This window comes from Gallinula chloropus, assembly GCF_964237585.1.
Source record: "Gallinula chloropus genome assembly, chromosome: 3".
NCBI classification, from domain to species: Eukaryota; Metazoa; Chordata; class Aves; order Gruiformes; family Rallidae; genus Gallinula; species Gallinula chloropus.
Genome location: NC_140087.1, coordinates 23,621,994 through 23,647,915, shown reverse-complemented (window position 1 = coordinate 23,647,915; position 25,922 = coordinate 23,621,994). Strand labels below are relative to the sequence as shown.

Genomic DNA, 25,922 nt, shown 5'->3' with positions numbered 1-25,922 from the left:
TGTACACAAATACGGGAAGTATTTTGAGAGTGATTAATTGAGCACACCTGGAATTTAGGCCATCCCAGAGTGCTGTGCTGCCACTGACGATGGACCTACTTTGAATACTTTTTAAATACCTCCGCTTAAGTATGTGCACGTGCAGCTGCAGCATTTCACCACATTTTGAGTCTGAGGTGCGAAAAAGGGGTTACACACCCAACACCTAGCCTGCACCCGACCGCAAGCTCAGCCTCACGGCAGGGCCTGCAGCCGGACCGCGGCACTCTGTGTGGCTGCAGAGTCCCTGCCGGGGGCGCAGTGCGGTGCAGCCCCTGCCCCTCGCAGGCCGGGCCTGCTCCACGCCGCCACCGGAGGCCGCGCGCAGAGGCCTCGCAGGGCGCGGCACGGCCGCGGCGGTCCCCTCGCGCTCTCTGAGGAAGCTGAGGGAGGCCGAAGGCGCGCAGCGGCGGCGCAGACCAGCTGCTGACTCCTCTCCTCAGCCGGGCCAAACAACGCCGGCGCAGCCACCAACGGTGACGTGGGCAACAGCCGACGCCAGGGCGGAGCGCGAGGAACCGCGTCCGCCCACCCCAGGACACCGAACGTCCAGAGAGCTGCCGGGCGAGGCGGGATATGTTGCGCATGCGCGATAGCGAAACGAGGGCGGAAGGGCTCCCGGCGCGCCTGCGCAGGAGAATTCTGCCAGGCCCGCTGGACACCAACATGGCGTCCTAGGTCCGCCGTGCCAGAGCCACCGCGGGGCGAGCGAGGCGGCCGTCGTCGCCATCATGTCCCGGCACAGGAACGTCCGAGGCTATAACTACGATGAAGGTAGTGGCGAACAGGAGCCGGCGGCAGAGCTGCGGAAGCCACTCAACCGCCGTTCCCTACGCGCCTGTCCTTTCGCGCACTCCCCCCCGGGCCCGCACGCTTTCCGCCGCCAGGCCCTTCCGCCCTGCGGGGGCACCCGCTGGCGTCCGCGGGCGGTCGAGTGTGTCCAGACACACACGGGTGGAGGGGAGGGCGTGGGGGGCTGTCAAGGGCGGTGGGAGGGGAGAAACAGCCCCCTCCCATCCGCGGGGGTTGGACAAGGCTCCGTGCCAGGCCTCGCCCCGCCTCCTCCCCCCCCCCCCCAGCCGTTTCCCGCCCGAGCGGAGGGTCGGGCGCACGTGGCCGAGCAGCGGGCGCTGCGCAGGGCCTCGTCCTGCTGCCGGGGGGTCCCGGGAGCTTCCCCGTGTGGTGACTGCGGCCCCGGTGCGCGAACCGAGCCGTGGCCGGGTTTACCTGCGTTACTTTAAGCTGCCCAAGTGACCGCTTTTCAGGCCGGTGGGAGTAACTTGAAACGCAGCCCGCATGCAATTGAACCCGCCCTTCTTTAGCCTTGTGAAAAGTTTGTGTCCCCGGTCTAACTAGCAAAGCTGTTGCAGGTGTTCAGCTATTGTAATAGATAAGGGGCAGCAGCTGTTCAATGTAGAAGAAATTGAGTTCTTAAAGATGAAGTTTAGCATCTAAGGAATAATCTTGTATCTGCAGGCAGTGCATTACACCCATTTTTCTAAAAGATTCCTCAGCGTTGTGTGGGGCAGTAGAGAAAAGGACATGTTTCTATTTGATACTGGTATTTGAAAGAATGCTTTGGTACAGGACCAGCTCTTTTGTTACTATCAGTTTATATAAAACAATTTTTAAAAATAGCTGTGCCTGTCTCTGGTCTGTTGCTGTTAAATGTGGACAAATGTGTGTATGTATTACAGGAGCACATATTTAGGTTTTGCACTGTGATGTTAGATCTGCATCACTTTCCCAAAGTTCCATGTAAGTCATGGCATCTGTGTAGCATACTTGGCAGGGTTTACAAGTGCGAAGTGACCTACTAGAGGCAAAATCTTTGGCTGGATTGGAGATTTACTGCTTGATTCTTCATCTTTGAGAGGTTTTCTTCATTGCAGACTGGTTGAAATGTTGACTTCAACAGATTCTCCGCCATCTGTGAAGTTGGGTGCCCAATCTGTAGAATTCCTTTTAATGTTTATACACTCATAGTATCTTTTAATGAGGCTGCTGAGTACCTAGTAATTTGGTGTATCCTCATGAATCTTTAGTTGCTATTGCATTTGAAATTGTTCTGTTACATCATATGTCAGGTTTGATTAGATGTATATATGTGTGTGGTCTTTTCACTTATATCATCTACTACTTTTGTAGTCACATACAATCATTTCTGTCCCAAATGAAGTACATGTTTATGTCATCTTTTCTTTTTTCTTTAATATAATGCCATATGTTCTTTTTATACCACATAAGATTCTGTAATGCCTTGTCTGGCTCAGTTATTTTTCTCCTTTCTAAAATAAATTATTTGTAGTGTATTTTTGTCTCCTTTCCCAGGAAGGCTTCTGAGTCCTTAGATCTTGTTGCCTTTATTTGGCCATATTGTATTTATGGTCTTGCCTTTTTGAGGTATCATGATCAGAACTGAATGTGATACTCCAGCTGTTGAGTGTGTTGGTGATACAGCTGTTGATACTGTGGAACACTTTTGTGGCTTCTAGTCTGTTCTCTCTAATTTCTGTAATTTTTTAGTAATTATTTTTATGGTCAGTGCAAGTTGAGCCATTTTCACTGAGGTGTTAACCATTCACACAAGTCACCTTGGAGTTCCTGACACACCCCAAGTATTGGCCAAACTACAAAAAGTGTTCTTAGCTTGAAAAAAACGTGTGTCTTTTCTCTAGACTTTTTATTAGATTAACTGGTCCTAGCATGGAATCAATAGATACAGTCAAAAAGTAGGTAACAATATGGTCTTTTTAAAAAGACAGTCAGGATACTGCTATAATATGTTTTGTTTATACCTCACACTTCATTTCCAAAGTAGCTTCCTGAGTCTGTCACTCAACTTCCTACACTTGTGCCAACCCTTGTAGGTACTGCTTTTGTTTGTTTGTTTCTTTTAAATTGCAGTGGATTGTAGAGTTAAGTTTGCTTTGATTTTCTTGTTCTATGTTGATCAATAAAGGAAACTTCTATGCTCCAAATTCTGAGCTTTTTATAAGCTGTGGTTCTGTAAATTAATACTGGATTGCAGATTTTTTTTTTTGATGGTAGCTAGGTTTTTTTCTCTATTTTAAAACTACAAACAATGTATGTTATTTGTCAAACTGCCAAGTTTATGCAATGACATCTTTAAAAATATTTTTTCAGGTATTATTAGTGAACATTACAATTTTTTAAAGATTTATGTAATGATAGGATTATTTTTTTTCTTTTTGGAGAGGAAGGATAGTTTAGTTTCTCTTTGTGTTTCCTAGTAATTTATTCCTGACAGGGGTTTTTTTTTTTAATATTGGGAAAGTATGTTGCCATGTTTAAGTAACTGCATAAGATTCTTGCTTGTTGGCTGAAAGAGTTTTGTTTGTTGAAAGGCAATTTTGAATTGTATTTTTGCTTTGCTGAATGTGAGGTGAAAGGTAAATATCCCCAAGGACAGAACAAGGGGAGAAAGCTGAGAAGTAGAAAGGTATGGAGTAGAGATTTGTAATGAAACTGTGTGTGATGAGGACTATTGAGAAGTCAAGCAGAAATACTGAGGGATGTCTCATGGTTCAAGATTTGTGGAACTACAGAAAGTTGTGTTTGCTCAGTAAGGGCAGCTTTCCAAAGGACTTGCTGAAGGAGGAGGTATGAAGCATGGCACCTCTAGGAAATTTTTGTCTTCCCTAATGAATGGAGTATTAAATGTTGAAATTCTGTTCTTGTAATTTCTTACATTGGTAAGTAAACAGTACTTCACTTCTGAAATACTAGAGCTGCATAATTTCTCCAAGTCTTGCATAAAAGCTACTCTTTGAATCACAATATTAAGTATTTAGAAATCGCGCAGACTAATCGTATTGCTTCTGCTTCATAGATTTTGAAGATGATGATGTGTATGGCCAGTCAGTAGAAGATGATTATTGTATTTCTCCTTCAACAGGTTAGTTCAATTGATTACATATAAGAATTGTCCATCGATTCCTTTGCATATATGTTTCTAGAACAAAACTGTTTAAAAGCTAGTGAAACTTTTGAGAAGTGCCTGGTGCCCATGGTTCTTTTAAAGTCAGGTAGCCTTGTACTTTTGGAAGGAAGTCAAGTCTGGGCACTTTTATATTTGTACAAGTGTGTTATTTTGGATAGTCAGAATGTACTTGGTAATGTAAAAACCTGGTTTATGGGAATGCATTGGTACACTGCGTATCTTTTAAAATTGTTAGTAGGATTTAGCTGAACTTAACAGTTGTGGTTCTGTACCTGGTAGTTGATGTCTTTATTGCAATTCTGAGTAAAGGCGGGGTAGGGAGGCTTCCTGTGGGATGCAGCACTTGTCCCCATTGGCTTCTGTTTTCACACAAGACCACATGGAGCTAATAAGCCTTCCAGAATTTGTAGTGTCACAAAGGAGGTGTAAAAAATAGTGATGCTTTGTGGTGAGGTAAGCTGTAATTGGAACAGCTGAGCTCAGCTGAATTTAACCTGACTGTAGAATGATTAGGTTGTCCTCTCCAGTCAAACCTCTGGTAAGATTATCAGTTCAGGGCTTACCCAGGTTTGGTGACTGTTTTTATAGCTGAGTAGGCCCTGAAAATAGTATGGCTGACGTTGATGTGAAGCTGTGCTACTGCAGTTAAACTAGGTTAGATCTAAATCTACTGTGACTAAATCAGAGTCCGTGACCCTTGGCTAGAGGTCTTGAGTTCAAAAGTCTGTTCCTCTGTCATCCTGCTGATTTTTAGATAAGCAAATCTAGGTGCATATTTTTAGTATTTATTGTCATGTTCCCTGGTTTAAAGTCAAGTTGTCTTGCATTCAATTTCTAAGTTTTAACTTTTAGAATTTTCCAGAGTTTTTCTAAGAATTAAGGTAGCCTTGTATTTTGTGACATAAATGTGAAAAATGTTACCCTTTTTACTCAAGTGCAAACTGTTAAATTGCAAAGCTTGTTCTTGTTTGTGCTCAGTAATTTTCCTAAGAATTCTTTTTACGTAAGCTTAGTTTATAAAGTAATCTGATCTAGCTTGTATAGCAATCTTTTAATAATTGCCTCAGCTATGGTAATTGAATATGAAATGGTATGTATTTGGGAAAGGGTTGCTAAGGCTGTACTACTTAACGTTTGCATATACTCTATGCTTTCAGTATATAATTCAGAGCAGGGGAGAATATTGCATAACATAAGGAAACTTGTTTATATTATACTTTGTACATTTCTGAGAGAGTTTAGTGATGGGGGCTCACGTTCAGCAAGAAGTTTTATCTGTGTGTGCCTTAATGTGTTGCTAAATCAGAGTGGAATTAGCACTTGAAAATTTTGTGTGAATGTACACTTTAACTCATGGGCTGTATTTTTAATGAAATTCCAAGAAGAGGAGAAGGTGTTGAACTCCGTTAAATCATCAGCAGTGTGATAGTGCTGTATGGTAAAAGAAACATTGTTTTCATGCACTTTTTTTTTTAATCTGTGAGGTAAAAGTAAGAAGGTAAAAGAAGCTTGTGGAGTAAGGTTCTGAAGATAGTTGGCCATAATGGTTAATTTGGTATAGAAAATACTGTTTGTCAAATCTGGAGCGTGCTCTTTGAACTTTGCAGAATTGCTGCATGGATAAAAGGATATTGCCCAGCCTGTGGTTTCTTAAGGCAGTTCATGCTAGTATGTAAATGTTCTGCATGGTCTTCGGGTAGTAGTCATTATGCAGTAGTGTCCCACTCCCTCCTTGAAACCACTTTAGCAGGTTAGCATCCTACTTTTTTTTCCTAGGTATATTTTCTTTCAAAGGTGGAAAGATGGTCTGAATTTTTATTAATCCTTTTTTTTTTTTTACCTAATTCAGCAGCTCAATTTATCTACTCCAGACGAGACAAACCAGCAGCATTTGCTGAGCCATTAGAAGAAGAATATGGCTATGAAGGTACAGATGATACTGCTGATTATTTTACATCCAGTCATCAGTTGACTGAAGTTGATAGAGGTAATTATAGAAAATAAGTCCTTCTCAGAACAATCTCTTAGAATTAAGGATTTACTAAATTATGTTAACTTAATTCTTGTTACTTGAATGACACAACTCACAATATTGTCATCTTGTAGAACACCCTCCTTCATGAGCATAGCTTCACTGGTGATTCTTCAAGTATATAACTACCTTTTGTAACTTTGAACGTGTTTCAATGTATGCAACCTAGTTTCTTGTTAGAAATAATGAGTTTTGGTATGAAATTCAGACGTAAGAACAGCTGTTCTCAGCCCAAGTATCCGTGTAGCGCAAGGTCTTGACTCTGCAAATGGATGTTTAGGGAAGAGTATTAGAAACAGAGTATTTGTACAGTGGTCTGTTGCTGGTTTTGCATTCCAAATTATGGCAAATAATAATATTTGAAAGGCTTTCCAAGTGTGGAATTTTCTTGAAACTGTAGCCAGTATTTTTAGCTGTATCCTCTATGAAGTTTTCTTACTGGGTTTAAATTTATTAGAGTTTGGTTTCCATTCAGGTCTGCATCTGTGAGTTCTGTGTTACAAGCAGAGTTCTGAGCTGAGTGATTGGGGGAAAAAAAAATCTTTTTTAAACTTGCTGCCTGATAGCTTAACTACATGATTTGTGAAAAAGATTAATGAGTCTCTTTGTTAAGTTTTAATAGTTAACTTAGTTTTTAATGTTTTGGAAATAGTCTGCATTATTTTTACAGTGTTGATGAGCTCAGAGTAAAGTGTGTTGGTGGATGAATGCATGAATGAAATATGGTATTTAAAACAAGTTACAGAAAATTCAGAAACAATAGAAATAACTGTGTCAAGTGAATTGGCAGAAGGTATGGTAATGCATGGACATATGGGTAAATATGGTAAATAAAGTTAATTGGGGTGTGATATACAAGTTTTTACAGCAGGAAATAAGAGGACAATTTGAAAGAATCATCTTATGTGTGGGTACAGGTGATCTAAGGCAGTAAGGTACCCTGGCTTTTCAGAATGCTTTTGACAGACTTGGATCATTTAAGAATTGATACTGAAACAAGAAGAAACGTAATATTCTGGACTAAAAAAAAGATGGAAAAGAAACCAAGAAATAACCAGTTCTACTGTGAAAACAGCAGTGGTCTGACAAGACCTGCTGTGTTTCATGCAGTGTGCAGCGTTGGCCATTAATACAAAATCATTGATTGTAACCAGAGTTGGGCAAGATTGTCTTTGAGCATCGGTTAATAAAATGGCCAACCAGCACATTGGCAGAGACCTGCACAGTACTTGTTTTGCAGAGCACATGTCTGGGGAACATTGGCTTGCTATTTTGGTAATGGATTGAGGCTGCTGATTTAAGTAACCTTGAGGAAGTTGGAATTCTGTGGTGTTGAATACTTCTAGCAAGCTTCGTGAAACATAACCATGTTTGAGGAGTGTTCAAATAAAGACTTGAGTTGTCATTCTGTTGGTCAGTTCCTGTTTTCTAAAATCTGAACTGTCAGAAACTGTGATATTCAGGAAAATTTTCTTCTGCTCACTTGTATTTGTACATCTGATCATCACACTATTTCCAGTAAGTGGCAGCCTGGGGAATTTTCAGTCTCTTTCTGTGAGGTCAAGACTTAAGAAACTTACCTTAGTCAAGGCTTATACTAGTTGCAGAAATGTGCTCCAAAGAAAATTGATTTTATCAACCAAAAAACGTATTACAGTTTTAGGAAAGGTAAAGACTGTAGGTACTTTCAAACCTTGCATGTTGATTGAGGCCCCTGAAACTGCTGTTTTGCTTTGGGTGTTAATTATAGCACCTGTAAACACTTAAAATGTCCTGTTCAGTGGGATTCCATGCTGACTTAGTAAATGACACTGGATAATTTTAAGGTGATTGTTTGTATTTATTCTGTGCAGTGAAGACAGCTAAATTTACATCATCAAAGTGTTTCTTTACAGTCTTAATATTGAAAGATTAAGTAGTAGTGCGTTATAGCAACCTCTGAAATCAGTCGAATATTCTGCAGGGTTTGGGGGCAAACTTTATCGTGGCATTAAGTGGTACTGAAATAAAATTCTTAAGTTTTAATACCTTACCAAGATAGTTTTCTCCTGTTTTTGTTAATGACATGTCTGCTGCTAGTGGTTAGGCTGCTTCAGACTTTTTTTTTTTTGTGTTTCTACTTCGTAACAATAGTATGTCTCTTTTAGCCCGTCTTAATTCATGCCTTGACCAAATGAGAGAAGTTTTGGCAGAATCTGTACCAGAGCAAACAATGGTGCAAGCAGTGCTGGATAGTAAATTTGATGTGCAGAAGGCTTTGGATCTTGTGCTTTCACAAGGCAGTAAGCAAAATGTGAAGACCAAGAACGAGGACACTGTGAATGTAGGAAAGACAGCAAAAGGTATACTTCTATTTAATTGTTTACATTTGAGATGATTTGTTTCTACGTACAGTTTAATTTTGGCTTTACATGCTGTAAAGACGCTTGCTATTGCATTAGTCATTTATTAGAAAAATTAAAAGTCCAGCTTACTATTCTGTTTCTGTGTTGTAAAAACATTTGAAGGAAACAGTAGCTTTTCTTGAGCTAGAAGTCAGAATAAAACTTTAGTGTCAGCTTAAATTCAAACTGCAACCATCTGCAGTTCACAGTAAATTTCTGATTTCTAATATATGAATGAACTGAATGAATACATGTCCTAAAAGTTGGACAATATCTTTAAGATTTATATACTTCCATTATTATACATCTCCAGTACCTCTCTTTTTTTGGTAGTGTCCATAGGTAACTTTCTTACCTTGGTTTACGTTTAAGTCTTTGTAATCTTTAGTTGTATTCTTTGCTGATTCTTAAAGTTTCTTAAATATTTCAGTAGATAGCTGTAATTTAGTTGTAGAGTATTGCCTATCTTTGCATAACACTTAGTAATTAAATGCCTTTTCATGTTTTTTTCTTGATTCTTTGTTGCTGCTGTCTACTTTATAAAAATGGATATTTTGTCACGACTGCTCTTCTATCTGAAAATTACTGGCTATTGTAAGGTAAGGAGACTTACTTTCTTGTTCAGAAATGTGTATTGATACAGAAAATGTCCCTTCTGCAGTAGAAAATGTTGCTAATAACACCAACAAATCTGGGTTTGGAAACTTGGCAGCCAAAAGTGGTTTAGCTTGTTACTCTCTAATTGCAAATGACAAAATGCTGCTTAATGCTGAAAAATCCAATATACCTACAACTGAAAGGAAAGGATTGAAATCCTCTTCACTTGTGTCATCTTCTTTAAGTGATGATTTGTGTAAAGGATTGTTGTATGAACCTGTTGATAAACAGGTAGAGAATCAACTGCCAGAAAGTGCTAATGCAGTAAGTGCGATTCCTGACAGTGAAGATGTTTACTTTAGCATAGGAAGTAACCCAGCTGGAAATGACTCCTGTAAGAAGTTGGAATGCCAGGAAACACAGGACTTGAAATCCTTGATGATGCAAAATATAGTTTGTGATTCTCTGAGTCCTGAAGAGAGCATTCCTCTTGTTCCCTCAAATACTTCTGGTTGTAATCGTAATGCAAATTTTTATAGTCCTCCATGTTTAACAAGCGCTTTAGGAAAACTGGCTCTTGATAATGAAGTCAGTCATACTGTAAATAGAAAGAATGAATGTCTGGGAAGTCTTTCTTCACTTATGCAAAGTAGAAAACAAGAAAGCTCCTCTTCAGACACGGCCGCTCTGCCAGTGTTAAGGTCTGGAAGTACATCATTGGCTGACTTACTTCAGGAGCACCAGGAAAGCCGTGCTAACTACTGTTATTCTTTGGCCGACCTTTATACCCATTCAACGGCAAGTCTTGCTGATACGAAACTGAGAAGCTCACCATTATCACAACTAGTAAGGCAATCCCAAACTTCAGGTGGGATGCCAGAGCTAACAGGATCTTTGTCTTCTCTAGCCCTCTCTAAACCTTCTCCGCTAAAGGAAGTTAAGAATTTATCTCTCTCGGATTTAATAGCAGAGACTATTGAGGTAGATAAAACTCAACAAGGGACAGACGTCCCCATGGTCAGTGTAACTGAACCAAGGCCCTCTACAAGGACCTACATTGATTTAAGTGTCCTTGTAAAAAATGCAGGTGTATCTGCAGAACAAAATGTGATAGGACCATCAAATACCTTAAGTTCTGAAACTAAGCCTTTAAAAGAAAAGCAAGAGAAATGTTCGGATTTTGACAAAGCATATAAAAAACCCAAAAGAAGGCTTACTTGTAGGAAGCCGGATTTGTCCCGTCCATGGATAAAGGTACTGCGTGCAAGACCTTCCGCGTTTGCTTTAACCTTGTGTCTCCGTTACCCTCCGAAAGGTTATAAGCGGCGCACAGTTGGGACGCATAAAGCTTTCCTATACAGTAGGCAAGTACAAGATGTAAAACCCAAGGAAACTGGTCCTGTACTAGCCATAACACCATTTGACTTCAAAACAGCATCTCCTGATGATATTGTGAAAGCTAACCTAAAAAAACCTTTTACAGGAGAGTAGGGGAGGGGGAAAGGAAAGAATCGGTGTTTATATCTCGGTATATGAAATACATAGGACCTATTTATAATCCAGAATTGATTTTTAATTTTTTTTAATTGACATTACAGTTCTCACTGTTTGGTAACAAATTTGTATGTGAACTTTTAAGCAGTTGCACTGAATACCTTTATTTTTGCCTACTTTTCACTGACAATTTAACATCTTTAACTTTTTCAGTCCTGAACTTTAGTGTATATATATTGCATGTACAGAGTTCTATAAACACCATTAGACTTCTTGAAACATCTCTCTAGGTGTTGAAGATACAGATCATTGGGAAGAACACTGAATTATCGTTTTGTAAAGTAATTCAGTTTTGCTATGTGGTGCGTAGTTTGGGTAACGAGAACCTCAGTTTATATTCCAACTGTTACATTAAATGTTCTTAAAGGTAGATTTTTTGATAACATATGTTATTAAACTCAGTCTTGTAATTGGTATTTCCAGCCAGTGTTGGTATTCTCTTTTATCTTTATACTGAGTACAATATTACATCAGAAATACCTTCAGATTTTAAAAGCTTCACTGACCTCAGGTTTTAACAGTTGTAGTCGTGATAGGACATGTATAGCTTTTGATAGGACCAAATTTGTAGGGGAGCAAGATTGTGGCGCCCCCCCCTCTCCTCCCTTAATTCTGTAATTGCCTCTGAAAATGTGACACCCAAAATTTTAAACCAGCTCTTTTGTAGGTATATACATTGCATGTATTTCATTAGAAGTTTTGGTAGGGTTCCATGGTTATTTCTCAAGTCTTTCAGAAAAGTATTGGAATTGTTTCACCTTTAGCATGAGAGTCTTTGCTCAATGGAAAAAAATTAATTGGGCAAAGCCTGAGTACTGTTTATGTCGTCTCTTGTCTGTTTTGAAGACAGCTTCCTTCAGTAATGGAAATATATTCTCTTGCACTGTTTGCACCCATTGCTGTTACTTTCTATCTTCATGTGGAAGATCAGAATCAGGACATTCTAGACTTATTTTTTAGCCGATACTTACTGGATTCTGGTGCCTCATTAGTGAAGTTAGTAACTGCATGTGTGTTTCGATCTTCCTTTCAGTGCACATGATTACTTTTGAAATATTTTCCAGTGTCAGTATTTCAGAACCTGAACAGCAATAAGTGCAATAAAAGTACTGCTGCAACTAGAAAAATGTTTGTTCATATACTACCATACACTTATTCACAGTAAACTTGGCAGCTAGTGCACAACAGTAATTTTCATAATTTTTGTTGAGCGTGTTGTATAAACAAGAAGACAAAAACTTTATTCCTGACTTCAGGTTGCACTACAATTTTGTTTCTAAATAGAAATAAAACATGTTCCAGTGCTCTCAGGTACAAATTCATTGTTCTGTATATTTTGCTTGTTGGTCTGGTTGATGCTATTGTCATTTAGGACTATGAGCAATGTGACCTCTGTCCTCTTGAATGAAATCAATGTTTCTTACTCTTATTAATAAAAGTTTTATGTAATGACCGTACTGCACTGTGTATGTTCTAGCTGTCATGTAGCCATCTGCATCCTTAACTATTTTTAGTGCCTTAAATCATTGAAGTGTAAATAACGCAATCCAGTGTACATACAGTGATCTGATAAATTCATGAGGAGGTGCATAATTGATTTATTTCCTCAGAAGACTTCATGTAGAAATCTGACTGATAGTAATGGTATACTGCTTGCTTTAACTAGTCTTAATAGCAAATTCTACTTTTTGAACCATATATTTTTCATTGATAAGTTTCTTTCTAGTTAGTCTGAGTATTCCCACTGCTTAAAAGCCCAAGTGTTTTTTTTCCCACTGAGGAAAAATGTCATATTTGAAGAATTTATAATTAAAGTTCACTTTTTAAAGTTCCAAAATGATGTGTGTTCTTCTAATAGAGGAAATTCTAAATTTTAAAAGTGAAATATTGGGACAAAGTTTAGTGTGGTCATGCTTGGTATATTGTTATGTAGTTTTGCTTTCTCATGGTCTTGTTTCTCAAATACTCGAGACCCTAATTAATTTAGGTAGAGATTTCTAATACATGCTTTAAAAAAAAAAAATCATTGAATAGTTTTGTTTTCCCATCTAAATTTTTTCTCTTAACTGTTATTCAACTTCTCTTTGGCTTTGGTTTGTTTTCTCATTCCTCTATCTGTTCTTCTTTGCATAAAGCTTTTTTGCATTTTCAATAATTTTAGAGGCAAACCTGGACATAGGCCTAGATGTGTGTCCTGTGGGTTCCGGTGGGAAGTGTGTGCAGCAAGTAATAGGTGGCAGTGGAGCTCAGGTGTATCATAGGATTCATGCAGATTAAACTTCGAACAAGTGATTGAAGCCAAAGGCATCAGAATTGTATGTTTATTGTGGGTCTTACTGTGGGATTTATACCTTAGTAAACAACTTTGGATCTTGTTAGGTAGCTAGATTTTCATATATATATATATAGTTTTTCATTTGCATTTGCCTTGGTGGTGTTAATGATCTTGAAGAAGCAAGTGTATAAGGAGTAGGGGACTGATTTTTCTTCAGATTGCAATCCTGAATTGACCCCTGAATTAGTACAAACATGCAGGCTGAACACTCCAAAGGTACCTCAGTGGTGGATAAACCTGAGTTCTAGTTAATTTTCTGCTGAAATTATTTTTTTGCCATGCTTGTACAGTTATCTTTTTATAAACAAAAGTTAATGTGTATATTTGCTTTTAAAATCAAACAGGGTTTTTTTAATAGCTTCCTTAATTATTGCTAGATTTCCTTACAGAGAACGAGGTTAGTATCATTTGTCACAGGATTAATTTTGTTGGAATACTGCATGATAGTATGGTGTATGGCATTTTTGTATAAGTTGTCTCTGGCTTCTGCACTCAAGTGTTTCTGCCTAGCAAATGTTAGAATTCATGTTAACTAAAGTTGTCTACTTTATGCTTAATACAGTGATATTACTGATGTTTATATAAACTTTTTTCCCCCATTTTGCAAATAGTGTAGCTCGTTGTGTAATGCGGGTAGATGTGTTCTTTGTTTTGGGATTCACATATTTACATTGCAAAGTACTTGTCTCTGTGTTTACATATGGACAAAACCAGATAGTACTAAACTGCATACACATACTACTTCTGGTATTCAGACTGTATACTCCTAAGGTATTTTGTACATTAAATTTGTTTTGTACATAATTTTTAAGTGGCTGTTAAATATTTTTAATATGAAATTGCCTTGTGGACATTGCTTTATGTACCTAAATAAAATGCATATTCTTCAAGGACTGACTTAATTACAATTTCTTGTTAACTTACCTGATAGAAGCAGAGTTGTGATTGAATGTTCTGTGATTGTATCTGTTATGGAAATAGGCTTCAGTTCTTGTCTAGGTTTGCACGGGCATGCTTCTTTCCATGGAAGATTCCTTTCCCCAAAGTAAAGCAAAAATTTGAATCTATTAGTGTCTCTTCAGATACCATATTGAGGCTCTGGTTTGCTTTTGGTTAGAAATGGTAAAGGGGTGGGTTTTTTTGTAGATAATTGGTAAAGGGTTTTTTTTTTTTAGGTAATTTTGACAACATTTTTAACCTTTATTTGTGTCTTAAAAATGAAAAGATACCTGTGAAATAAGAAAAGAAGCAACTGGCTAAAGTTCTCGATTTCTCTGTTACAGTAGAAGTTAGAGCTACTACAGTTCATTTCTTAAAAGCAGTGTTTTTAATATGTCTCTAAATACCTGTTCCATTTTTCTCTTTAATGTTTCCTTTTTTTTTTAATGCTGATTTCTAGGTAAATTGGTTTGGGGAAACCAGGGAAATTGAATGTCAAAGTATGAGAAGGGTAGGAAAGTAACAATCCCCATTGGGATACCAAAAATGATTAATGGTTTGTACCACTTTGAATGTGATTTAAAGTAATTATATTTAGCTGTTCTTTAATTACAACAGAACAGACTTTTTAGGAAAGTATATAATGTTTAGAGTATATATAGTATATAGAATTTTAAAAGCCCCATGGGAATAAAACTTCAGATAACTTTTTTTTACTCTTTATTCAGAAATAACTATATGAGTAATTTCTCATTGAATTGTTCAAACAGTTCTCAGGATCTTAAGCTTCAGAGGCAGTAAGCTGCTTGAATTTCTGAAACTACTACACTATTTCAAAATATTACTTCTAAGAGACCAAGTAGTACAGTGAAGTGTTTGCGATTTCTTCTTTAGCCCTATTTCCTCTAATCATGTAGATCAGATAAATTTTTTGGTAATTGACCATTTCTGAAAAGCTACACTTATGCAGAAAGTTAAAGAGCAGCTACTACTGCAATGTACAGAATGAATAGCTAACCAAAATATTTGTATGGTGATAGGATATACGTTGTTAGGAAATGTATAAGGTTTTATTACGGTACCTTTACACAGGTTACGCAGCCATTCACATCTCTTTCGAAAGTGCTCAGCCTTTAAGTCTTGTATTAAATGTTGATTATGAATTTCAGTTGAGAGGAAAAAAAAACCCCAAACCCCAAAAGTTTCATCATACTGTAATTCATGTGTTAAAAATAAACTTCCAAAAGTGCTGGAAGGGGATGCTTCTCTGCTTTTTTGTTTCTGGGATAACTTACATACATTTTTGTTTGTTTGTGTGAAATGTAGACAGCTGTTAAACTCCTAAGTAGATTTTTATGTTCAGTTCCCTATGTCCCCAAACTGCTATTTAGATTATGAGGAAATGTCGTTAGTCAGATTCATCTATGCATCTGTGTGTGCTAATAGTCTTGATCTTAGAGGATTTTCTGTGGGGAAGTAAGAAGCTTCTTTAGTGAAACCGTTATGTTTAGTCTGCACTAGAAAACAGTATGATGAAACAAAACTTGGAGTCAGTGGTGATACATTTATTTATTTCTTGGAGTGAGTTGTTTTGGTAATTTGTTTTAGTAAGTAATGTAGGTGGTAGGGGGATGGTTGGACTAGATGATCTCGGAGGTCTTTTCCAACCTTAATGATTCTGTGGTATTCCCAAATTACGAGTTTAATGGACCTCAGTGGGAATGGGTCTCTACTTTAGTATTGCTATACTATACAGCCAATTGCTCCTTTATACAGATGGTTGAAGTATATGATTTTACCAAAAGTAAATGCTAATTGCAGTTTTTGACTTTAGGTGGTGGTTGAGATGAACGATTCTTAGGAAATTGTTCATGGTTTTCTGGTGCCTGTGTCATCATGGAAGTGTTCTTTATCTGGTTTGCAGACATGTTATGTTGTAGACTTAAAAATGGCCCATTAAAACAATGGTCAGTGACTTCTGAGGTATGTCTGTGGCTTGTCAGTCAAATAATTGGTTGGGATGGTTGTTGTTATGATTCCATTAGAAAATAACCAATTGCACTTCTCTACAATTTTTTGGTAATAAAATGACCAGAAGATGACAAGAACCCGTATAATGGTTGTAGACTGCAGAGATTAATTAAAATGACACATTTTGGAAGCACTCATGAACAATTTGTTAAGAATTAAATACTTGTGAAAGTTGGCTTTTTATAATGAGAATATGAAGATTTCAGAGAAGAGTTGCTTGTGAAGTATTTACTCAGCATCATGTCAATTTATGGAGGTAATAGTTGGTAAAGATGGACAATTATTTTATTATTTCAGTTGGCTATTTTGAGTCTTTTCATTCATAAAATCACAGAATCGTAGGGGTTAAAAGGGACCTCAAGAGATCATTGGGTCCAACCCCCCTGCCAAAGCAGGTTCCCTATAAAAATGAAGAATTAAATCTTAATTTCTTTCTATGTGGTGACATATGTTCTTGACGTACGCAACATTTCTCAGGCATCCTTTGCTTGATCTCAGCAGTGGGTATTAGTGGTGTTCCGAGACTGCAATTTGAAATGCATTATTATGAGAAGTTTGCTTTCACTATGGTAAAGAGAAGCAAGAATTTCTGTTTAATGAAATTTAGCTGATATTTATGCTTTCTGTGAAAGCTCAGATTTATAAAAAAGGTTCATGTAAAAATGATACCCTGTTAGTCAAGAGGACCTGTATTCTATGCATATTTTTAACTTCTGTGTTCTTTTTCTTGCTAAAAGACATTTTCATTACTTTTTTGCCCCTGTTAATACTGCAGAGCAAGAACTAATCGGTGAGCCAGATTCTGTTCCTTTTCAGGCACCATTAATGGAGTTGTTAACCACTTCATGGCACTGAGATTTTTCATTTTAGTGATGGATGAGCAGGAAGGAGGTCAGTTGTCTGTAAATGCGTAGTCCTGGCGGGAAATTAAAACTGCTGTGAATGGAGCATGTTTAGCGTGATTGCTGTTGGGGTAGCAAGGAATCAAAGTTTGTTGTGTTGTTTTTTTTAATGAAGTCATTCTCACAGTGTAGCTGTCCTTGTGGGAGCACTGGGTATTTCGTGTTATGGTCATTTCTCAGGAATAGTGCCAAGAACAGGGCCTTTAGAGAGCTAGATGTATACATATTTAATAAGAAACAAGCTTCATAATAAAGAGTCAAAATTGAAAGTAAGGCATAGGAAGCTGAAAAGCCTTACTCATGATATGCCAGATAATCAAGGAATAGAGTGCAGGTCTGAAGCTCTAGTCCAGTGTCCTCAATATTGGTCTGCACAGCTTTGCTCTTGATAGAGAAGTAGCTATTTCTTCGATGGCATTTATTTTTGATTTGTGATTCCTATTAATACTGCAGGTTTTTGATGTAGCTGTTAAGACGGTGTGGGCAGATTCAAGAATGCAAGTCACAAGTAAAATTAGTTAGGTTGTATTTTCTTAATGTTGTTGCTCTTTCCATTTTCTAGAATTCTTTTTTTGCCTCTCCTGTATAAATATCTTCCTTACACCAGTAACAAATAAACCAAAATCCTGGAAACATTATCACAATGTGACTTCATGTAATTAAATTTTTCTTTTCACTCAGTTGAATGCAGCAAAGTTTGGTTTTGTTTCAGAGTGATTGGCATTTCTCAGTCCATTGACAAATACTTACATGTCTTCTGTCTCTTAATGCCACAGTGATATACCAGTTGCTTCTTAGTGCAGCGTGTCAGAATGCAGATTATTGTGCTTTAACACATAAAAGTCTGTCACTTCTGCTTTGTTTTTAATGGACAGGTGGAGTTGGGAGTCTTAAATGAAAAAACAGACTGGTACTTTGCGATTTTATAGGGAGAATTCCAAAGAAATCCTGGAGGAGCAAGCATGCTGCAGTTCAATGGTGATGTACAAGATATTTTCATGGGCTTAGAATTTTTCTTCTATTTGTCATACGAGGCTCTAATGCTACAGTTTGACACATTTGCAAATCCATTATTTATCCAGGTAGCTCAGAAAAAAATGTCCCCAAATTCAAGTGGCTGTGCAAACTTTCCAGTAATGTGACAGTTCTCAAATGCCCGCTGCAGTGATGAGAGCCCGTTGTCATTAATGATACTCAGATATGGCAGGTATTCAGTCTGTGACAAAAAGAATGTGTTATTTACTGAATGGAAATGTTTGAAATCTGACATGACTGATGATACAGTTATATCTTAAATCATGGAAAGTAATGAGAATTGAAGACTTCCGTGTTTTGTGTAAGAAAAATATATACACAGACTTTTGAGTTACTAAATCTTGACACTGAGATACGGTGTGGGTTTTAGAAAGGAAGTGGCTTATTTCAGGGAAAAATGTGTCACCAGCAATGAAAAGCTTTTTAAAATCCTTTGAGATACTTTTTTGAGATTCTATCCTCATGCATAGTGTACACCTACACTGGAAAAAGTGACACTCCAGGCTTTTTCTGTGTTTTCTTTTACGATCCTTTAACAGTAGTTTGGTTTACTTTTTTTTTTTTTTTTTTTTTGGACAGAGTGTAAACCAATACAAAGCCAATCATTTTCATAGGCGACTAAATCATGTGTGAAAGTTGGGTGTTTTGCTTGGAAGCTAAAGGAGCTTAGAGAAAACTAAAAATGATTGTGTCCTTTTTAGAACTTTGAGCTTCCTGAAGAACTAGAGATTCTTCAAGCTCTACTTGTTCTTAGAGTGGCCTTCTGTCTTGGTCCCTCCAGGTCACAGTAAAGGTGAACATTTTGGGGTTTTTGTGTCTTTAGAAGGTATAATGAAGAAGTCACCAGGTTCTCAGATGTGATTGCTGGAGTGCGAGGAAGGTATGGTTGGAGTCACTATTTTTTTAAATCCTGTTACGTTTTACGGATGATTGGTTGCTGCTGTAGTGCTGTTGTGCTGTGTTTGAACATTGCAAGTCCTACCTGAAGGTTGTACTTGAGTACACAAAAGCAGGGCTGTTGAGGATGCTGAGGCAGTAGTATTTCACTCTTGCAAGCCAATTCACTTCAGCTCTAGAAACTAGTAAGACAACTAAACATAGAAATACAGACATTTCAAATCCAAAATTGTAGGGGCAAAAGAAACTATTGAAAATGCATCAGTTACTGATGAAAAGGAGCTTGAATGCTAATGGGAAACACGTATAAAAATGTCTGTTTATGCTAGGTGTCTTTCACTAGAAATCCTACTGCTTCTTTCATGTAAAATTTGTGTTATCAATACCTACTTCACCTCTGTACTGTCTTTGGATGTGTTTCTGCAGTATCATACTTACTCTGTCTGATTCAATACTGCTAGAAAACATGAGTTGCATAGTCTACTGTATGATGCTCCATACATACCCACAGAAATGCCACCCACCCACTAGTTCTGTGCCTCTGTTTGCACCTGAACTGGTTTGTTCTTGTGTGACAAAACATCTGTTTTTCATCAGCTTGGCTTCTGTATTACTGTATAAAACTGGCATTTCAGTTTTCAGAGTGGATTCATAGAAATGACTACGGTACCATTTTCCTCCTTTCTCTTACACTTGGGACACTTGAAATGACCATTAAACCTCTCATGAGTTTATTGTCAGAACCTCTGGTAGAAATTCATGCTTTAAATGTCAAAAGCTTGGAAAACTAGTTAACTATAGGAAATACCTGTGTCAGCACAAGCTATGATGCGCAACTGGCAGAGACACCGAAGACTTTGGTCATTGATTCAATTCTTCTTCCATATTTTTACTGCATATAAAAGCTCAGCCTAAATGGAAATTTTGTATGTAAAAAATTCCAAAATATAAGTTGAAGTTATTTTGGGTACTCCTTGTTTGAGTCCTTGTTACCGCTTTTTGTGGTTTTAGAATCACATTTTCCTATTTTCAGTGTTTTCTTCTTCCCTATTGCAGACCCACATAAACAGGAAAATGACTAACTTTGCTTATCAACTAAGCAGGGTGGTGAAACTGTGTTTACACCAAGTGCTACTGAATGTTTAGGTTGGAAAAAGGAGGAAAAGGGCCGCTGAAAAGTTTTAAGTAAACATTTTTCAAGGCAAAAATGTGATTTGAATTGTATGCTGTTAACTGTTTTTCTGATAACATGTACGTAACAAACTCTTGTAAAATTGTGGATGCTGTCTGTGTGCTTGCAGCTGCTACTGTACATGAGAAGTTTCTGACTCCTGTCTCACTGTATCAAGGAGGAGGAAAGCATTAAGCGGTGAACGTGAATCCCTGCAAGTTCGTCCCTAATGACACGATAGTGAAATGCAGTGCCTCAGACTGGTGAACGCACTTTTCCTAGCATTTATCTGCATCTGATAAATCTTGCAAAGCTTATTTAAAACCTAGGGGTTATATTTTACTATATTCAGTTTTTCTTTTAAGCTCAGATATAATTACTGATCCCGCTCTGTCAGGGGGGTTGGACTAGATGATCTTTGGAGCTCTTTTCCAACTCCTGGAGTTCTGTGATTCTATGTAGCTTTTTATAAATCAGTTCTTGTGTCCAATTGATTTCGACGGTGAGCTATGTTTCACATCACATCTACGCAACCACGTGGTGGTTTTCAAATATAGGTCTCCCTTATGCAGATTATGGTGATATTCACTCTGGTTTTTTTCTAGATTTAATTAAACAAGTTCATCTTTGATAACTCTGGAATTCAGATATGTTTGGTTGATGCCAGAGAAGTTCATATGAAAATGTGGAATAAAGAAATTTTCAGGGTAATAATGTATGTAAATAATGCATGTGTAGGTAAGCAATGTAAGTAATGTAAAATAGGCTGCAATTTAGAAGGGAAAACAACTATGGAAGTGAATGCGTTTTTTACATTGAAGGGTGGAGCAATTTTTAGACACTTTACCTAAATTTAAATGAAGAACTGATTTTTATTTTTTTTAAAATATACTTTTTGGTTCTCAAATGTATGTTGCTGTGTATGTCAAGTAGCTTAGTTTTTACCTTGCTTACTTCAGCTTGTCCAGTATCTACATCTTGCAGTGGCTTTCCTGATAAATACAATTACAGCTTAATAATAAGTTTTTATATCAGTTCGCTGCTGGAAGCCCTACTGTCAGCTTAATCATTTAATTAATGTTAGATTTGCAAAATCCCTAATAATGCCCATTGTTACTGGTAGCACCCATAATGTGTTTCTTATGGAGTGATTGTACAGTGTGATGTACAGTAATGGTCTAGGAAAACTGCCTCCTGTCTTTTCAGATGGCTTCAGATTTCTCTCTCAAACTGTAGTAACAGATGTGTGAACTCGTTTGCCTTTTTTTTTTTTTTGGTGCTAATACCTTGTTTTTAATACTGCATACAGATTCAGTATGCTTGATCAGCCTACTGCATTGATGCAGCTTGAGTTTGTTTTGCAAGTTAGATTCAGAGATCTTTAGCAGTTTCACACTTAGGTTTCAAAGATTCTTTGTAAATGTGTTACTGCTGACACATTTAAATAACAAAGAATGCTAAAGCTATTCTATATAATTTTTAATAACCATTGCTTCCTCTGCATTTTTTGCCCTTTCTCAAATGTACTCTGTATATGAATAGGGCAAGATAATAGTGTGGCAAAGTGAATCTGTTTATTTAGGAACTGAGCAGAGAGTGCCTTCTGTTAGAATTAAAGGAAGCAACAAAAGTAGATTTTGAAGCCTGTTGATACTGGGGAGAGAAGACAAAAAGAAAATTCGACAGAAACTAGCTAGAAGACAATTGTGGCAATGAAGTACACCTTAGTAGTTTCAAACTGCTTTATCTGAAAGCTTGCATCTCGAGATGTGCTTTGAGAATGTTACTATCTTCTCCTGTTGATGTATTTAGTTATTATTTGTCTTTTGTTAAAGGCAGCTGCTGTTGAGTAGGTTTGTGTGTGATCTATTGAACTTTCATCTGTGTAGCACTGAGGACAAAGCCGAGGTTGAAGTCTTTCTTTTTTTTCAAAAGGCAGGAGTTGCTCAAGTTTCAGGGGTACATACAGAGAAAAGTCCTTTACAGCACAGGGATATCTGGAAAGTGTAGGAGCTCTTGCTGCTACACTTTCCTAGTGTGACAGCTGGCTACATCAGAAAAACTGTGCTGTGAATCTAGTAGTAAGATAGAATAAAGTGCTGGTTCTCTAGAATAATCATTACCACTCATGGTCTCTTCCAGTAAAGAGCAGTCACACATGGAATAACACATCTTCATATGCCCCATTGTTATGGACATAGTACCCAAAAGTGATAACCGATGAATTAATTTCTCTTTAATTATCTTAGATTGAATTGGACATGAGAAAATGTGTGTAAACTTTAGTAGCATTTCTGAAATTACTATTGAAGACTTGTTGTGAACCTACAGCTAATTTTTTTTTTTTTAAAGCTACTTAAGTTAGTTAAGGAGTAATGGAAAAATTGAACTTGTGGCATAACACACCACCTCTCAATCTGAAATCTTGAAAGAAATAAGGAGAGGGAAAGCAGGTACTTGATCAATTTAGTTTTTAATTTGGAGGGGAAAAACACAAAAGAAAAACACCACCTTGTTAATTATTTTGCTTGGTTTTGATAAGTGTATGTGTTTTGCTTCATTATTTTACATTTAGTCCTAGTAAAACGAGTACTATAAAAGGTGTATGTTCACTCAGCAGGTTTCCTTTGAACAGATTGTGTGAAATGTTTAACTTTACCTAATTTACATTTGCAAAGGAGAACAATGCATTTTTAATGCCTTTTGTTTCCACCTTGTCCTTTCTTAACATTTATTCTTTCTGATACATGAAAAATGGTAAAAATATTTTAAAATAATAAACTCGGTTAACATATCATTTACCTTTATAGAAGGTTATACACTTTCAGTAGCTTCTTAAGGTTTGGGTATTAAGGGACTGGTTGGAATAGCAACAAAAGAGGTAGGATATTCAAGGTACAGTACCTTTGAGCTGTGATGTTTTGTAAACCTCTGTAAAATACCCTATCTCCCACTCTGTCCTCCCATCTTTTAATACAGCTTTTTTTTTAATCAGGGGCTTATCAGATGCTTGGTCTGGAAGTTCTGTATTTTGGGCTCATCAGCTGCCAGAGGTACCTTTTGCATCATTCCATCAGCTGTGTTATTACTTCATGTGAGCAGACATCTTGGTTTTTTCTTTAACAGTTTTATTTGCTGTAGTTAGCTAGTTATCTTAAGGCATCCACGTGCACAGCTACAAACACTTGCTCTGAAAAAAACCCCTTTCCCCATTGTCTTGGAGGGCACATGAGTAGACACTGTTCTGTACAAGACTGCCTTAAAAAGTGAGAGTACGTGTTAGGTCTAACATGCTTGTTCCTATTTCACTGCTTTATGTTGTTCCTTTGGAAGCTTTTTTCCTCCCAGAGGAAAAGGAGTTGCTGTTTGATTTGGAGGCCTTGCATACAACACAGTCACTTCTGCAAAGCAGGCAAGCTTGTAAAGTGTCGGTCTTGTCTTTTACTGCTTTTATCTTCATTGGAGCCTGCCTTCCAGCATCATTATTTGCATTCTGGGGAATGCTGTCAGCTCTTTCCTTGCCAGTTTCCTTGATTTATTAAAATTGCTCATGGTCAAGAAACACCAGCACTAAATATTGTTCTATGACTATTCAGAAAACGAATCTGTCCGATCACTTTGGTCAAAACAATATCTTCTGATGATATTTATTTTGGGATCTAGGATAGCACAGTAGTTTTCACCACAGGGGGGTTGTCAGCAGCAACTTTTTGTTTGCATTCTGGATTTAGTTGTGGTTTTCAATACAGAGAGCTGCTGTACTCTCTGGTATGCCGTTTTTTATAAGTATTTTTTCACATGGAAAAGTTCTTTAACTTTTTTCATCTTTGTACCTTAGTATCTTTTTCCTCAGTAGCAATTTTCTGTCTTAATGGAAGCAGGGCAATGTTCTGAAGCAGTTCTTGTTGAGTTTGAGTCTCCATTATGGACTGTAGTATTTAACTAGCACTTAAGTATTAGTACCAAAGATGTGAGATGGGTCTGCTTTGAGTGCTGTGTGTGAACAAATATTGAATATCCCACACAAAGATGGTTGTTTTTCAAGTGGGGCTCACACCCAAAGCTGATTAATGGTCTGTAGCAAAATACTTTAAATTGGAAGTTGTAGCTTGTCAAAGTGCAAATATAGAAGCACCCCCAAGAAACTGTGAAGTTGCCTGAAGGTTGCCATGCTGTGAATGATACGTACAACGCCTGCAGTTTCTGTCCATTATAGTAAGGACTTTGTACCAAGTTTTACCAGATCTCAGAGAAGTGCCCCGACTACTGGCTTGGGAAGATGTCTCCATCTCTATTGAGTCAGAAGTGTTGAGCAAGGTGAAGATGATCAAGAAGTCAGTTTTGTCACTATGAAAAGAAAACACCCTTGAAAAGTCAGCTGTTCCACAACTTCCATCTTTTCAGTCCCATTTCTGTTGGTGTTCCCATACTGCCATTCCTACTGTTGTTACCTGTCATTTCCTTTCATCTTCTTTGTAGGTAAAGCTTTCAAAATTGGAGTCAGACTGACTTTGAAAAATATATAAGTAGAGTATGTCTACCTTGTCTTTTTAAGGGAAACAACCCACAGACTAAAAGGGGTCACCTCTGAGGATTTGGTATTTAGTTACCATAACCTTGAAAGCAGAAATGCAAAAGTCAGTGTCAGGGATTCAGTCTCCCATGTACTCATGAACATTTTCTGGGTTTTTTTGTTATTCAGTGCATTTGTGTTTCGCTTTACAGTAAGGGGCGTGTGTGTGTGTACTGTTTTCAGTGATTGCTGTGCTGGAGACCTTTTTTCTTTTGAATAGCACTCACATCTGTTGAGCATTTTTGATTCTGTGAAATAATGTCTTATGTAAGTCCCTAAACTGTTGGGTTTTTTTCAATAGTTGATAACCGAATCAGTTATCAAGAAGTTATTCTTTTGGTCCTCTGAAGCGACAGACCTACTCTGTAGTGTGCCCTATGCAGTGACATTGCAATCTGCAATCATGGAGGGGAATCAAGTAAATGTATTTTTTTACACAGGTCTAACTTTGCAGAGAAGTAAAAAAGGGAATGTGTGGACAAGTAACTTACAAATTTGCCTGACTTTTAAGAAAAACAATTGATAACCTTCTCCCATATACAAGTTGGGTCTCTGGCCCTATCATGGTCTGGTGGTGTAATGTCACCAGCAGAGTGTGGGAGAATTGATGGTAGAATTTATTGATGGTAGAATTGATGGTGGAATTTAGAGAACCTATATTAAATTAGATAAGGCTTTAGCTAATTTTACTGTGAAGTTCTTGCTACACTAAAAGTTTGCGAACTACAGTTTTCTGGAACTTCTGCTGAAAATACTTGCAGCTTCAACAAACTTAGTTGTGCAGGACTAGTAAGTAAGTTTTTTTCTATTGCAACTTGAAAAGGCCACCTCATTGACGTTCTGGAGAAAGTCTGCAGAATGGTTGTGGAAGAGTAGAATAGATATGACTTTATTTTTGTATCTTAACAGTTTACCAGTACACTTTTCTTGTTTCCTATTCTTCTTATACTTCATACTGAAGTAATTTTGGTGCATAAATGCAAATTGTGGATTGAGAAAGCTTTCTCTTGTAAAATGCCTTGCACCTTGTCAGTACAAGCAACGGGAGTGTACTGACATAGATAATACCAACGTGTGAAAGGCATGATGTTGTTTCTGAATTACCTGGATGTTATGCAGGCAAATAGCACCATCCTCTGGCATTATAATATTAAGAATTAAACGTGAAATATCCGTCTGTTATTTTTGGAGATTCAATATAATTGTAATAGAATGTACATATTGTACTTTCAGTTTTACATACTCATTTTGGACCAAGGCTTTAACAGAAATTCTGGTAATTTGCATGGACTCTGTGTATTCTGTTCAGTTAAGTGACTGGCCAAAGGGGATATCTTTTTAGGGTTATCCTGCCCGTAGTGCTGACTCTGCTCTTTACGTGACCATTTATGGTAGGAAGTTGCACTTCAGAAATACCAGACTGAGCTTTTTCTAAATCTCAGTGAAAGACAATTCACAGTCATTTAAGA

The 25,922-nt window shown here is 37.6% G+C and overlaps 1 protein-coding gene across 1 annotated transcript in view; it reads left to right on the top strand.

Moving 5' to 3' along the window:
* The first annotated feature begins 721 nt into the window (after positions 1-721).
* HBS1L (HBS1 like translational GTPase) overlaps positions 722-25,922 on the top strand; it is a 59,970-nt gene continuing 34,769 nt past the window's right edge. The window contains exons 1-4 of the mRNA XM_084262604.1: positions 722-813; positions 3,893-3,958; positions 5,853-5,990; positions 8,183-8,377. Of these exons, the coding sequence (XP_084118730.1) occupies positions 771-813; positions 3,893-3,958; positions 5,853-5,990; positions 8,183-8,377 (442 nt within the window). The 5' untranslated portion in view covers positions 722-770. The remainder of the gene's footprint in view (positions 814-3,892; positions 3,959-5,852; positions 5,991-8,182; positions 8,378-25,922) is intronic.